Source organism: Coccidioides posadasii, chromosome 1 (genome assembly GCF_018416015.2).
Source record: "Coccidioides posadasii str. Silveira chromosome 1, complete sequence".
Taxonomy (NCBI): Eukaryota; Fungi; Ascomycota; class Eurotiomycetes; order Onygenales; family Onygenaceae; genus Coccidioides; species Coccidioides posadasii.
The window spans coordinates 8,192,275-8,205,830 of NC_089407.1; the positions used below are offsets into that span (position 1 = coordinate 8,192,275).

A 13,556-nucleotide genomic window follows, 5' to 3' on the forward strand; every position below is an offset into this window, starting at 1 on the left:
CGGCCAAGACTTGTGTGTGTATCCAGACAGAAGCTTCAAATGAACATCTTGAGGGAGAGTTTCATTACGTGGAGGCGCTGACCTCATTGACCTCATTGAACACCTCAACGATGACGGCGGCGGTTAAGCGTGCAATCATGTCCACCTCATTTGCTGTAATATTATAAGCGGGGGCAAGAAGGACGTGATCGCCGCGTTTTCCATCCATGGTCCCGCCACCAGCGTAGATGGAGAAACTATACTTAGGTGTTAGAGCCGTATTCTGAACCCGCGCACCGACAGCAAGCTTGGGGTCAAAAGGCTCTTTTGTTGCCTTGTCCTTCACGAATTCGATCTACAAAGAAGTTAGTCTCCAGAGTGATCCAGTGTTTGAACAGACGTACACCCCAGAATAGACCCTTGCCTCTGATATTGCCCACATTTGGATGATCGCCGATATACTCTCTTAACTTCGACTCGAGCAGCGCACCCATTTCTCTCACGTTTTGAAGTAGATTCTGCTCTTTGATGACCTTCTGGACGGCCAATGCTGCTGCACAACCAATGGGGTGGCCTTGATATGTCTGACCATGGCGGAATGCTCCGGTTCCCTTATCCATAACTTCAGCTACTTTATTGCCAATCAGCACACCTGAGACGGGAGCATAACCTCCCCCAAGGCCTTTTCCTATGGTCTGAATGTCAGGCGCAACGCCTTCTTGTTCCCAGGCATGCAGCGTTCCAGAGCGACCCATTCCTGACATCACTTCGTCCATGATCAGGAGGGCACCATACCTGTCGCATACCGCTTTCATCGCTGCGAAATAGCCTGGCACAGAAGGCACGCAGCCGAGTGCCTAAAGTGCGGCAATCAGGTGGAGGTCATCCATGACGGAAATGTCAAATACTACTTACAGCACCGACGACAGGCTCCGCAACAAACGCACACACAGTTTCGGGGCCAACTCGCTGGAACTCGGCGTCCAACTCGGCAGCAAGTCTTCCTACATAATCTGCATCTGATTCGCCATCTCTCTTGCCCCTATATGCATTGCAGGGTGAAACGTGGGAAATGTTTGGGAGTAGAAGCGGTTCGAACAGCTCGCGGCGGAAAACATGACCACCCATAGACAAAGAACCCAGTGTGACGCCGTGAAAAGAGTGCTGCCGGGCAATGAATCTTGTGCGCTTCGGCTCTGGAGTGGGAAGTTCGAGGAAGTATTGACGAGACAATTTCATGGCAGCTTCCATGGCTTCGGAGCCTGTGTTTCGCTCTTAGTCACCGCCTTTCAAGTAACGTCTCGCTCCTTGCATTTATGTGTACAATGTCCATATTGACATTGGAAGGGGTAGTAGGTATAGAGTAATACCAGAGCTGACAACAAATAATCTGGACATTTTTCCGCCAGTAGACTCCTTCAAGAACGCTGCAAGCTCCTCAAAGACGTCCGTGGCAAAAAACATTGTATGGCAGTACGAAAGCTGGTCCATTTGCTTCTTGATGGCCTCTTTTACCTGCTCGTTCGCGTGGCCGAGGCAGCTGACAGCGGCACCACCAGTCGAGTCCAGGAGTCTCTGTCCATCTTCGAGAATGACATAGTTGCCTTCAGCACCCACGGCGCGTTTCGGGGCCGCGTGCAGGTCGCGGTGCATGACCGAGCTGCTAAGTCCGGATTGCGCTGTTGCAGTACCCATCTTCACAGTGGAACGGATTGAAGTACGACGGGGGTTGAACAACGGGAATGGCTGGGGCGTCCTTCCTCCCACACGGCTATATTAATGTATGACAAGTAGCCACAAGTTCCGCATCAGTTTTCACAGACGGATCGGAGCAGATCGTCTTCCCCACTCTCTCATTGAGCAAATGACTCGTCGCAAACCGTGGTTGACCAGCCGGCCCGTTCAGGCAACGCGATAGGTGCGTATTGCCGGGGAGCGCTGCTAATTTGGCATCTACGAGGCTAGAAGCTTGAGGGAACAGATGTCGAACGCCGAGGTTAAACCCGCCTTTTGTCAAGTGTGGCGATTTCGGAGTTATCTCCCGAAGAAGGGTCCTCTGCCCACTGTGTGTTCGTTGTGTTGCGCACAGATCAACTCTCGGTGTCCTGAGCTCATCACGCCGTGTGACTAAGCAAAGTAAATACAGATGTCAGTACGGAGTACAGAGTATGTAGTTGGTGAAATATAAAATTCAAACCAAAACCCACAGAATTACATTTAAATCTATTTCTCACCTTAACCATTCCCTAATCCCCCATATTTATATCGAGTACGGATGTACTCTGTAAGTAGTTAATTAACTACAAAGTACTCCGTAGTGTTATCGCATAATTTTAATGTTACTAGTATTGAACTCCGTACGTAAACCATCTACAATGTTGCGCTTGTTATTCAGAACTATGCTGAGACCGAGAGAATCCGGCTACAGAAGCACTTTCGATATAATGTACAGTACGGTACAAGTGAAAGTTCGGTACCTCACTTACCAATTCCCCCGGAGGAGATTTTAACTTCTAGGCAAACACCAAGCAGCGGATGCGAGCTCGGATTGAGAATTAGGACAGGATTTACCGCCGATGAGCGCAAGGGAGCCATTCTTGATTGGCGAGAGAAAAGGGGGAGAGAGAAGGGCGGGAGTTGATTGGGGGGTAGAAAAGAAAAGACGTGAGGAAATATTGTATAAGTTCAGTGCCTATGAAAAGAAGAATGATATTACTCCAAATAGAGTATGTGTTTGTTGCCCAAAAGCCAGCACTAATGGAAATATTATTTCACATCATACTCTGTATGCTAGTGGGATATCTAAGCAATGCCCCAGGAGAAAGGTGGTCCATGAAATATGTTTTCACGTTCATGTAAATTGTGTATTCGGAATATAATTCACACAAACATATTAACAAAATCATTGCTCTCAAATGGCTGTGCATACCCTGTAACAGGCCAGTAGATCTGGAATCGATACTCTATTCATAACGGCGATCATCAACCGAGTTCATATGCGGAGCATCCTGGGTAGCCGTCCCTAAGCAAAGAATGGGAAAATAATATTCGATCGCAACGCAGAAAGGAGCAGGCGGCGAATGACCGCCTAGTGTCGATTGGAATAAAATAAAACCGTGGGATCAGGTCTATGTATCCGTAGAAGTCAAAGCGGGTATCAAGGCAACAAGATGAAGCAGTGGGCTGGGATATAAAACGGCGACGATAAAAAAAAGTACATAACGCAACACAATCTATCGGATAAGCAATGGAAACGTCAGGGGCTACCGGAGGACCCTGGAGTTTCGAATTGTGCTCTTCAAGCGCGAGACCAAAAGAAAAGGAAAAGAAATAGGAAAGGAGAAGAGGAAGAAGAAAGAAGAAAGAAGAAGAAGAAGAAGAAGAAGAAGAAGAAGAAGAAGAAGAAAAGAATACAGAAAAAAACGGGTATCATATTGAAAAGGAAGCGGAATACGCGCCAGGAACACGGAATATTAGAACGTGCTCCAGCTCCAATCCCTTGGGACACTGGTAGCAACTGCGCTGTCTTGATGATCCATAGATGGTGAGAGGAAACCCGCATCGCCGACACTAGCATGATCGGAGTCGGTTTCCTTGGGCAGACTGGACGTAGCGCCATCGTTCTTCGATCGCTCAAGCTGAGCCGCCAAGTCCCTCTGAATTTGATTTAGCTGATCGATTCGACTTTGGTCCCAACGGCAGTAAGCACTCCAGCAGAGATCGCAGGCTCGGGATGGAACCCCGTCGGGATGGAAGCTGGCATTCTGGTCAAGAGGGACAAGGTAGGGAGTGTGGGATGAACAGAAGACGTGTCCACAATGACGGCAGTGGTGTCGGCGATTGAACAGGCCAAAGAAAGATCTGCAGACAGGGGAGTCGCAAGACGGAGAAGCGGAATCAGCCTAGGAATCGAGTGAACAGGTGAGCTCTCCGATTTTTTGAGCCTCATAATTTCCGAGGTTTCAAGGGGGCCCAGACAATTAAGATGCTCGGCAAACAGTGACTAACCTTCCAATGCTCCCTGGTTGGCGAACCTGTTACGGGGCCAAGGTTCTGATCCTTCAACCATTCATCTTCAGCCAGCTTGCTGACCTCGCTCCGCATGCTCTCCACCGTTGACTGCCGCGAGAGTGAAGGTGGTCGGCGAGTGTTGCTATCTTCAGAGAGGTCATGGACGCTCCGTGGCGGCGTCAAGGGAGAGGATCGCGAGGCGCGTTCGGTTGGTCTCAGCACGGCGGGCACGTACAGAGGGGATTTCAGAGGACGAAGTTGCCTGGATTGTGGATGAACATGGTGAAGATGCGGATGCTGTAGCCGAGGAGATGTGGGAGAATTGTTTGCGGGCGTGACCGAGGCAGAGTTTATGGGCGAAGGGTTGCCATGTGGAGAGATCTGACCTGGAGCAAAAGTGTTGGTGCTCGAGGTTTGCATCGTTGGCGGGAAGACGATACGGATGGAGAGTGAGACTGCGGACAGCCGGCAGGGTGATCAGATCACCAGTCCAGCGAGAAGGGGGAAGAACAACAGGACTATTACGGAGACCAGTTCAGATGTAAGGCAATTCTGGCGGTGGATTCGATGCACAAAGGCCCTTGATGCTGAGTGAGTCGACGCGAAAGCGAAGAGGAAGAGGAGAAGAGGAGGAGAAAGCGATGTGAGAGATGTGAGATGTGAGCGAAGAGAGAGGTTGCGAGGAGAGCGAAAGTCGATGGGATGGCGGATTGAAGCAAAAAGAACGCGGCCTTGGCAAACGGGGTATCGATGTAACAATGCCGGGCGATCGTAACGGTAATAAAATACACAGCCTGATTTGGCAGCTTGCTGGCGGTGGAGCTGCGACCTCTCAATTCTCAAACGGCGATTGGCTAGATAACCAGGAAAGTAACAATATGCTTATATAATACAACACCTTATCTCCTAATCGGGTGTAGCTGATTGGCCGGATGGCGTCATCACGTACTGTACTAGAGGTATGATTACAGCAAATACCGTTTCGTAAGGGCCCCGTCACCACGGCGGTCAGCGCTCGCTGGGGAGAGGCAGCGGGAACAGCATCGCGGGCTGGCTGGCTGGCCGCGGGCATTTGGAGAACCTGCTCTAATCGGAGCCCAGAAATCGCCTGCGCACGTTCCTTGACCGCTGCCGTGTAGACCCATCCAACTTGAGAGCAATGAGAATCAGCTCCACACCTCCCGCATCGTTACGTGCCTGTACTCTCAATCTCCAATGCGCCTTGTGAACCGTCCACTCGCCGCCGCTGTATTCACTATCACCTCGCTTCCGCTTAAGCGGAGGCTCTCCAGCCAGAATCTGCGTGCCGGGAGGGGCATACATATCGGGCATGGTCGCCTCCAGCGCTGCGTGAAACCGCGTTTCCCTGCTTCCTAACTGGCGACTCTCGCCCCCATCGCTCTGCTGGAGATTGGGCGGTTTGATATCCACGAGTCCCGTCTGGATGACACCCAGGTTTCGAAGGCCCTCACTGCCGTCTCTAGTAGAATTTGATGTATATGCAGGTTCTTCGTGGGAATAATTCCAAGCTGCACCGCTGCACGGTGGCTCATAGCGTTCACCGTCTAGGACAATATCTGTTTCCGAGTCTAGTTGCATTATGAAGACGCACGGACTGGGTAAACTGCTTCCGGGTGTGCTAGACCTGCTCCTGCTTTCCGCTCCCTTTTTCAGCGTGCCTTGGAGATTCGTTTTGTTCGCGATGACCTGTAAAAGACTCGACATCCTCGCTTCGGTGGAGCCGTAGAATTCAACACGTTGTGTCGCCAAGTCGACCCGTGTGTCCTCTCCGCCAATCTCAATAATCAGCTCATAATGCTTATCGTCGACAAATGGACGAGCATACTGCACCCATCCACCAAACATTGCATGTGGGTTCTGTGGAGAGTGATGATCATGATGATCAGGAGTAACCTGCACCCCAGACGGACGGATATCCTCAAGGCGGATCACAATTTCTGACCGCTGGCGCTCAATATTGTAGCTGATGTGGTGAGGGATGAGCTTTTGCTCCAGCCCCCGCAGATGAAAATATCGACAGTCACGCAAAAGCTCTGCTCGATGCTCCTCACTTCGAATGTGGATAGGATATCCTCGCAGCATATGCAATAGTTCTGCGAACACTTCACCAGAACGACTGCTCACAATTGGAGGCGTTATCGCGGGGGGTCGAAGCAGTCCTCGGCGTTCCAGGCCGGGAAACACCTCTCCCGGTGTTGCAAAGAAAACCGCAAAGCCCAGAGAGAAGAAATTAGGGGAGTCGCCGGGACTCGAGAATATATCGCGTGGAATTTCAAAGTGGCGGTCCCCGATCTGGATGAAGATCTCGCATTCAAACAGCTGGGATATCAACCGCGGTACTAGTGTGTCGGTCAGCCTCGGGGTACCTATAAAACTAGAGGGGGATTAGATGCACTGACAGCTATAAAATTGGGCATCCGCAAACAGTTTAACGAAATGCGAATTATCCCGCGGCCGTATGTAATACCCTACCGAACTTTATGTTAGTTGAGCGCTGGATCTACAGCCAATTGCCCAGAAAAAAGGAAAAAAAAGGCATCAAAGAGCGTTCCACTTCCGCAGCCATTCCAAAGAGGGGTGGGGTTCGCCGTCTTGCGGCTCGCACTCCATACCTTGAAGGTGCTTTAAGATGTCACGAAACGTATCTGGATCCCGGTCTATGTAAAGCGTTCTCACGGCGGAACTGTCTCCATTCTGTCGAAGCTGCTCCTCAAAAAACTGGGAGAAGTATGAGGGTGCTCTAAGATTGTCAGCAAGGATGGAGCCGGGGTTGAGAGTTGATATATCGTGCAGTGCGCATGACTAACCATCCGAGGAGATAGATGCACCAGATAGCCTGAACAGTTCAGACCCAATTTGAATTGGAAACACCTTCTCTAGGGGAAGGACTGCGGTTAGGCCCTGGGCTGGGGCGGGGTATCCTGGAGATTCAGACGAGGACATGGGATTTTAAGAGATGGCGAGTCCTACTGACCGCCCACGATAACGGAGGTCCGCCGCCGGGAGGCTGATGGTCAGACTTCTCCAGAAGATCGTACTGATTCGGGGATATGGGCTGGGAGTCAGCTACAAAGTGTGGGAGGTCCCGTTCAACGAGACCCAGTGAAGGGAAAGGCGGGTCTCTTTGGTTTCTGGGATTTGAAAGATTAGGAGGTGGAGATATCGATAAACAGCAGCAAATCCATAAAGTAACCTATGCACACTATATGTACACATACATATACTGGGTACAGAGTACACACGATCGCCATGCAGAATTGGACGCGTTGCCATCGCCATCGCCGGGTCCAAGCGGGCGGTCGGCGGGATGACAACGCTTAGTCAGCAACACCATGCTTGGGGACTACAGAGTACAAAGTACACATGTCTGGTTACAGCTGCTGGAGGTGAGAGCTTGGCTTGGATATATACAACGGTGAGCTAGGCAAGGGAATATACAAGAATATTTGAGGGAAACCATGGCATCAGTATCACTGTCTAGGTAAGGGTGACGTACTCCCGCCCGCTGATTCAACCTTGGCAGTAGCCTGTTTGAACCCATCACGCTCTCGCAAACGACGCAGGTATGCCGTCAGTCTCGGATAATCTTTCTGATTGAGAAGCCCATTTGCCTCTTCAACTTCCAGTGCGTAAACTATCAGGATATCAGCCCCGGACAGCTGATTGCCACAGAGATATCGGCCGTCTTCTGGCGACGACTCGATTTGTTCCTCCAAGAAATCCAGGTGTCTCCTCAAATTGGGACCAAGGTAGGCTTCGTAGACTTTGTTGGATATCATTCTTGTTACTGGCTTAATGAAAAAGGGTACCGGGGCGTTGCGAATGTCTACGTGTGATTAGCTGAAGGAAGGTGAACGGGCCTCGACGTGCAGGGTCCATTCACTCACTGGAGACAACGGCCTCAAGCTGAAGGAATGGCATCAAGCTCCCTTCCACATAATGCATGAAGTATTGCTCTCTCATCCAGGCCTCCGACTCCCTCCCGACAGAATGGTCACAACCTGGCCGGAATCGCTCGCATTGGCTAAGGGTATCTTTGCTCCCAAAGCAGTCGATAAGATATCCCACTATGACTCCAGATTCCGCCAAGACCAGCGGTTTCGGGGTATACGGTGTCTCTACTGTGACAACTGGTGATTTTCCTAGAGGATGAATCTCTTTCAGCTGAGCGTCGGCCTGCATGTCCTTCATCCGCTTGAACATCTTCAACCCATAGGGGAGCCTCAACTCCTCCAGCAGCCAGACAATCCGCTGTGCACGGGAGTTTTCAAGCCTGAACCTAACGTCTCAGAGAATCGGATATTCGCGAAACAAATCAAATGAAAAGGTGTTCGCACCAGTAGAGTGTTATTTTGACATCCTGGTTAGAGGCCATGGCTGTGTTGGGGGAATGCGAAAAGCAATATGGAATGGGGAAACTTTTGGACGATTAGTTTCTGGGATCTTTAGACAGACGATTCTGTGTAAAGACCAAAGGCATATGATATATATACATTTATAGTCAAAAAGAGTTCTGTGTGCCACTGCATAGATGAAGCATGGCAGCTGGCGCAGTTTAGGGCTCAATCCGGACCATTCAGCCATCGTCGAACTCCTGGCGGTGTCACGCTGACTCAGCGCCAAGCCCCTCTGCGGCATTTGAAGCGAAACGGCGACGGGCTCAAAGCCGACAATGCTCGCTCTCGATCGACGTTCGATGAAGTGAAATCCAGCAGCAACAATGGCCGGCCCTTCGAGTATGCTCCCTAAATTGCCACCGGTGGCATGTTATCTGCGCCCTGCTGACCTTTCTTGCAGATCTTCATCTGGACCCCGCCCTCCAGAAATACTATGGTACGCCCTCGATCGCCAAAGTCTCTCCCCGGTTGATCAACTAATAGACCACACCTCTCCTTTTCTAGATGCGAATAAAAACAGATACAAGTACTTCCGGTGGACGCCCAGAACAGCCTGGCTTTCGTTTTGCTACATGGCCCTCGTGCCCGGAATCATTGGATACATTGGTTACAAGACAGATGTGAGTCTCGTGGTTCTTTGGCTGAAGATAGCAATCGAGCTGAATTCTAGTCAATCCAACCCCGTGTGCTGATGCGGTCGCCTTTGAACTATAGGGAAAATACGACTTGAGGGGCAAGCGAAGGGGTGACACCATTGCGGAGTGGTAGACGGGATGTGGCTTTGTGGGCTTCCTTGTATATTACATTGCAATTCAGCAATCATAGATCCTTCCGCAAACGACGACAATCGCTCGCAATGTTTTCTTACTCGGTGGATAAACAATCGAAGGGGAGGACAGGACTCCACGACATGCTTGTACTTTTGAGTCGGCTTGCATTAAAATAGTCATTACAGAGTTTCGTATGGAATGAAAACAATTTTCAATATTAGCTTACAGGCGACCATTCTCCCCGTTCGTAGCATCACATTCCTTTCTGTAATCAACCGATCTTCCCCTCCGACATCAGTCTGTTCATGATCCCATTCAGTCTGCTGGTTTCACCGGCCAATCCTTCTTCCACAATCGAGGATCCATTCACGAATCAGACGAGATGCTAGATTCGGGTGTCCACTGGCCCATTATCTCCCAGAATCACCAGATAGGTAAGTCGTCAACGTGTCAATACGGTCGCCCTCGATTTCTCGGGTGTCCACGACTGTAAGCCCTTCCTCCACTATCTGGAATGCGTTCTCCCCTCCTCCATTCGCCGCTGGGGATGCTTGCTAGTCCTCCTCGTCCCATCCCACCACCTAGAGCTCTTGGACGCCCAAACCCGTTCTCTCTCACAGGTGGGAACGCCCGCATCCCGCCACCGACGGCTGAGCTTCCCGCTATGCTTCTTGACGAAATTGGTGGGGCGACAGACCCGTCTGAAAGCGGAGGTAAGATGGCACATTCGACGTAGTCACCGATGATGAACCGCACATCTTGCAAAGTGCGATCGGCATCTTCACCCTGTAGCCTACTGCTATCAACTTCCGTAGACGAATCCTTCCCTCCTGTATCCGCTTTGGGGCCGATGATCACACTCCCAATATCCTTGCTGAGGTACCTCCCTCTCCCTTCGTCATGAGCGCCTGGCGCACCGGAGCCACCAAAGCCCACGAATTGGCCCTTGCTGTCGGGATATATCAGTCTAAAGCTAAGACGCGTCCCGACAACAGGGTCAGGCAGCAGCGACGGGAGACATGACGTGAGGAGATGCGTTAGCTCGCGCAGGGAGCACGAGTACCATGTGTAGATCTGAAGGTGTGGGGGGAGCGGAGGAGCGGAGGTCCCACCGGACGACGAAGGGATCGGAAAATCGGAGAGGTGATGAAAGGAATTTTGGCGATAGAATAGCTTCAGGTGAAATGGCGTGGTGGTTTCGCGATCTATTCCGGGGGAGCTGGGTTCGGCGTTGGAGGCCATTAGGACAACTTAGGCTTCAGTCGTGAGGAAGAGGTCAGTGGTGGTATGGTTTGTTGGTCTGTTCTTCTTTTCAAAGGAAGGCCAAATAACTATTCCTTATCAGGTTATCGGAACAGCAAACAATGACAAGGTCCTTTCATCAGAAGCTTGGTCACAGAAAAAGAGCACTGATGGGGTTGTTTGCCCACCAGGCACGGACGCGGGCTGATTTGCAGAACGCGGTGGTGAGCAGGTCTGGAGCCTGGAAAACACTAACTCCCACAAAGTAGAATTTTATATAGTTTCAACCTTTTTGGATTGCAAATAATTATTTATTCGAGCAGAATCCAGATTCGATGATTCGATACTGTTTTTTTTTTTTTTTTTTTCTCTTTCAACCAACATTTCGCTTTTTGAGAACTCTCAGTCTTTGCGGAATTGGGGGTCATCGAGTTAACCCGAAGATTTTAGAGCAAATTGCTTCCGCTTCTAGTGACATTCATATGCACGCATATATGTATGTATGTACATGGGGTGCGCGCGACATCAAAGGGACGACCAGCCAAATATAAATCTCTATCGCGGGAGTTGTGAACGCAATTAACAGATATTGTTTAGAAAAGAGAGAGAAATGCTAAAGAATAAGGCAGAGGAGAAATGAAGGTGGTGGGGGGGGGAAAAAGGAGAAAACGGAGATCGCGGTTAACCCGACCATGAGAATAAAACGTTCCACCAGCTTTTCCCTTTCGCCCACACCAGTCCTGGAAACCGGGGGGATTGGATGTCCGGCGATCCTGCCGGCAAAACATCATGGTATTGTCTATTATCGTCATTATGCATATCATTGTGGCCATCGAGACCATTCATCAAGCCATCAGGTTGAAATTTCATATGTTTTGGCTGTTCTCGGTGACAAGGAGCCCTGAAGCCGTTGTCTTTGCGGATTTCACGGGATACTAGCTTCCCGGCCACATACACACATCCTCCATACGCAAAGCGAATCAAAGAGTCGCCAGTCAGGCTTCCGATGATAAAAATGTTCCGCGCAACTTCCAGGTCCGCCAGGGCTGCATTACGGAGAGTTGACGCGGATATCGACCCTGTTGTGATGCTGTCCTTATCGTCACCGGGTATGACCTCGCTCCTGACGGATTCATCAAGGTATTCCAGTGAGCCTTGGCGGCCGACAGCGTATGCCAACCCGGAGACTTGACGTTGCAAGATCGTACCATCCTGGAGCTGCAGCGTAACAACTGCCCCTTTGTCATTTGACCCTGTATCTGTCACCAATGTATTGGGCAAGCCCTCGTAGATACTGGCCCACTCTCTACTTTTCAAGAAAGGAGTCAGGCTTGCCGGTCGAAGCCATGACCGTTCGCGCCCATCAGAGGGCTCTCGCAAATTGGCCGAAGAACTCCTCTTCATGAGTCTATATATACCAGCATATTCTGGATATGCCTGCTGGTGGCAGGCCTTTAGCGGTGAGGGTCTTTTATCATCCCATTTAAAGATATGAATAATTTTCTGATCCTTGGGAGCGGAAATAATGGCATCTGCGGCGGAAAACCCTGATCCAATCACCAACAGGGGGTCTCTGGCCGCTGGCTGGGTAGCGAGTGAGGCTGGGATATCAAGGAGCGGCTGGAGAAGTGGCCGCGCTGGCTTGGGTTCTGTGAAGATCCCCGATGCCAAGACAAGGAATTTGCAACTGAGGTTGTGCGATGCAATATAAAATCCGCTATCGGTGCGGGAGACGTTTGCGACGGTCTCTGCGGACCTGACGGAGTCGGAAATCCCGACTGCAGCCGGATAGGCGGTATAGTAGTCAGCTATCTCCCGCCTCGAAGGCCGCGTGAAAGGAGGCAGTTCTGATCCAAAGCGGTCTTGATGATACTCTGCAAAACTGTATCCTGGAAGGGATAGCATTCCCGCATAACTGAGGGACTGGATGTCCCATGTCGTCCGCTTTGGACACTCCGTCCATTGCCCTCCGGGGCGGGGGGCGTCTCCTAGGACCACGTGGGGAACAGCTGCTTCTGGCAAATGGCGCCACTCCAGGCAAGTATTCCTCTCTGTCTCATCCGTGTCTGCGTTGGGACGTGCGAGAGAGTCCAGAAGCGAGTTGAGCGGAAGAGCCTGGGTCGAGTACGAGAACCGCGAGGCCTCGAAATGATCAGTCAACTTGTCGACATCCAGGTCGAGAAGCTTAGGCGCATCCTTCAGCTTCTCGTGGAGGATGGGGTCCGGATGGGGGGTCCGCGGGTTGTAGAATGGGATGTTTCCATGGAGGATGTACGATAGCAGAAGTGCGGATGGCCCGTTACCTTGATATGGATGCGTTAGGCAGAGGTCAAAGACCAGCGTGTCTGCATCGACTCACCCACGATGACCACGTCGGTGGACGACGGTTCAGGTGCGGTTGCAGCCATTGATTAGGCGCTGCTCGCCATCACATGTTCTGGGGGGTGGTTGAGGTCATGCAAGGATGCGCGGGGCGAAGCGGGGAGGGGGGGGGAGAGAGAGAGAGAGAGAAAGAGAGAGCGAGGAGAATGTATGGACTCTTCAGGCGCGCTCCGCTTCCGAGTCAATGGAAACAAAAAGATCAGACAGAGGAGATGGGCAGATGGAAAGCAACAGCGCTTCCTCCATCATCGGTCGGAAGAATTGGAGAAAAATTGGGACTTCTGGGACATGTGGGGTTCACAGCCATCTCCTCACGATTTTGACTTTTTTTTTTTTTTTTTTTTTTTACTTCCCAAAAAAATTCTCTTCGTCTTTTTTTATGGTTTCTCTTTTTCCTTGGTCTCGGGATAGAATGGAGACCGGGGGAGAAGCTTAAAAATGCAATTGATATTTGATTTCTAATCGAAGATCCGTCACTTTTTCAGGTGCAACTCTTCTTTATTTTGGCGATACAGCAAAATGTAGCTAATTAACTAACAACTTTTTTCTTTTCCAATGAATTTTTCTATTATTAACTATGTTCTCCGTAAACTAACTAACTAAATTAGTTAAACTAGTTAACTAAGTTAAACTAATAAACTAGTTAACTAGTTAACAGAATCACGCTGACAAATCCCTCGGTCGTCGGAGCAACGGTTTCGCCGAGGATCAAACTGTCCATTGGAATAGTTCGTTACGAAGACAGCTGGTGTGA

At 50.5% G+C, this 13,556-nt stretch overlaps 7 protein-coding genes across 7 annotated transcripts; 1 reads left to right on the plus strand and 6 right to left on the minus strand.

Moving 5' to 3' along the window:
• Positions 1-64: 64 nt before the first annotated feature.
• D8B26_002506 (uncharacterized protein) lies at positions 65-1,878 on the minus strand (the record flags this gene model as incomplete). The annotated part of the gene is made up of 4 exons (XM_003071868.2): positions 1,350-1,878; positions 895-1,241; positions 384-836; positions 65-334 (listed from the first exon to the last, which is right to left on the minus strand). The coding sequence occupies exons 1-4, from the start codon at positions 1,672-1,674 to the stop codon at positions 65-67; spliced, it is 1,395 nt and encodes a 464-aa protein (XP_003071914.2). The 5' UTR covers positions 1,675-1,878.
• Positions 1,879-2,883: 1,005 nt separating this feature from the next.
• D8B26_002507 (uncharacterized protein) lies at positions 2,884-4,477 on the minus strand. Its single transcript, XM_003071869.2, has 2 exons — positions 3,988-4,477; positions 2,884-3,881 (listed from the first exon to the last, which is right to left on the minus strand). Exons 1-2 carry the CDS (start codon positions 4,408-4,410, stop codon positions 3,453-3,455), a joined length of 852 nt encoding a protein of 283 aa, XP_003071915.2. The 5' UTR covers positions 4,411-4,477; the 3' UTR covers positions 2,884-3,452.
• A 411-nt stretch (positions 4,478-4,888) lies between these two features.
• D8B26_002508 (uncharacterized protein) lies at positions 4,889-7,205 on the minus strand. The gene is made up of 4 exons (XM_003071870.2): positions 6,819-7,205; positions 6,624-6,749; positions 6,411-6,479; positions 4,889-6,350 (listed from the first exon to the last, which is right to left on the minus strand). The coding sequence occupies exons 1-4, from the start codon at positions 6,952-6,954 to the stop codon at positions 5,077-5,079; spliced, it is 1,605 nt and encodes a 534-aa protein (XP_003071916.1). The 5' UTR covers positions 6,955-7,205; the 3' UTR covers positions 4,889-5,076.
• Positions 7,206-7,378: 173 nt separating this feature from the next.
• D8B26_002509 (uncharacterized protein) lies at positions 7,379-8,487 on the minus strand. Its single transcript, XM_003071871.2, has 3 exons — positions 8,349-8,487; positions 7,899-8,284; positions 7,379-7,837 (listed from the first exon to the last, which is right to left on the minus strand). Exons 1-3 carry the CDS (start codon positions 8,384-8,386, stop codon positions 7,482-7,484), a joined length of 780 nt encoding a protein of 259 aa, XP_003071917.1. The 5' UTR covers positions 8,387-8,487; the 3' UTR covers positions 7,379-7,481.
• A 244-nt stretch (positions 8,488-8,731) lies between these two features.
• On the plus strand, positions 8,732-9,176 carry D8B26_002510 (uncharacterized protein; the record flags this gene model as incomplete). Its single annotated transcript, XM_003071872.2, has 4 exons — positions 8,732-8,747; positions 8,809-8,844; positions 8,913-9,028; positions 9,123-9,176. 4 exons carry the CDS (start codon positions 8,732-8,734, stop codon positions 9,174-9,176), a joined length of 222 nt encoding a protein of 73 aa, XP_003071918.2.
• A 104-nt stretch (positions 9,177-9,280) lies between these two features.
• Positions 9,281-10,620, minus strand: D8B26_002511 (uncharacterized protein). The gene is made up of 2 exons (XM_003071873.2): positions 9,405-10,620; positions 9,281-9,339 (listed from the first exon to the last, which is right to left on the minus strand). Exon 1 carries the CDS (start codon positions 10,418-10,420, stop codon positions 9,629-9,631), a length of 792 nt encoding a protein of 263 aa, XP_003071919.2. The 5' UTR covers positions 10,421-10,620; the 3' UTR covers positions 9,281-9,339; positions 9,405-9,628.
• Positions 10,621-10,838: 218 nt separating this feature from the next.
• On the minus strand, positions 10,839-13,157 carry D8B26_002512 (uncharacterized protein). The gene is made up of 2 exons (XM_003071874.2): positions 12,780-13,157; positions 10,839-12,723 (listed from the first exon to the last, which is right to left on the minus strand). The coding sequence occupies exons 1-2, from the start codon at positions 12,826-12,828 to the stop codon at positions 11,102-11,104; spliced, it is 1,671 nt and encodes a 556-aa protein (XP_003071920.1). The 5' UTR covers positions 12,829-13,157; the 3' UTR covers positions 10,839-11,101.
• Positions 13,158-13,556: the final 399 nt, after the last annotated feature.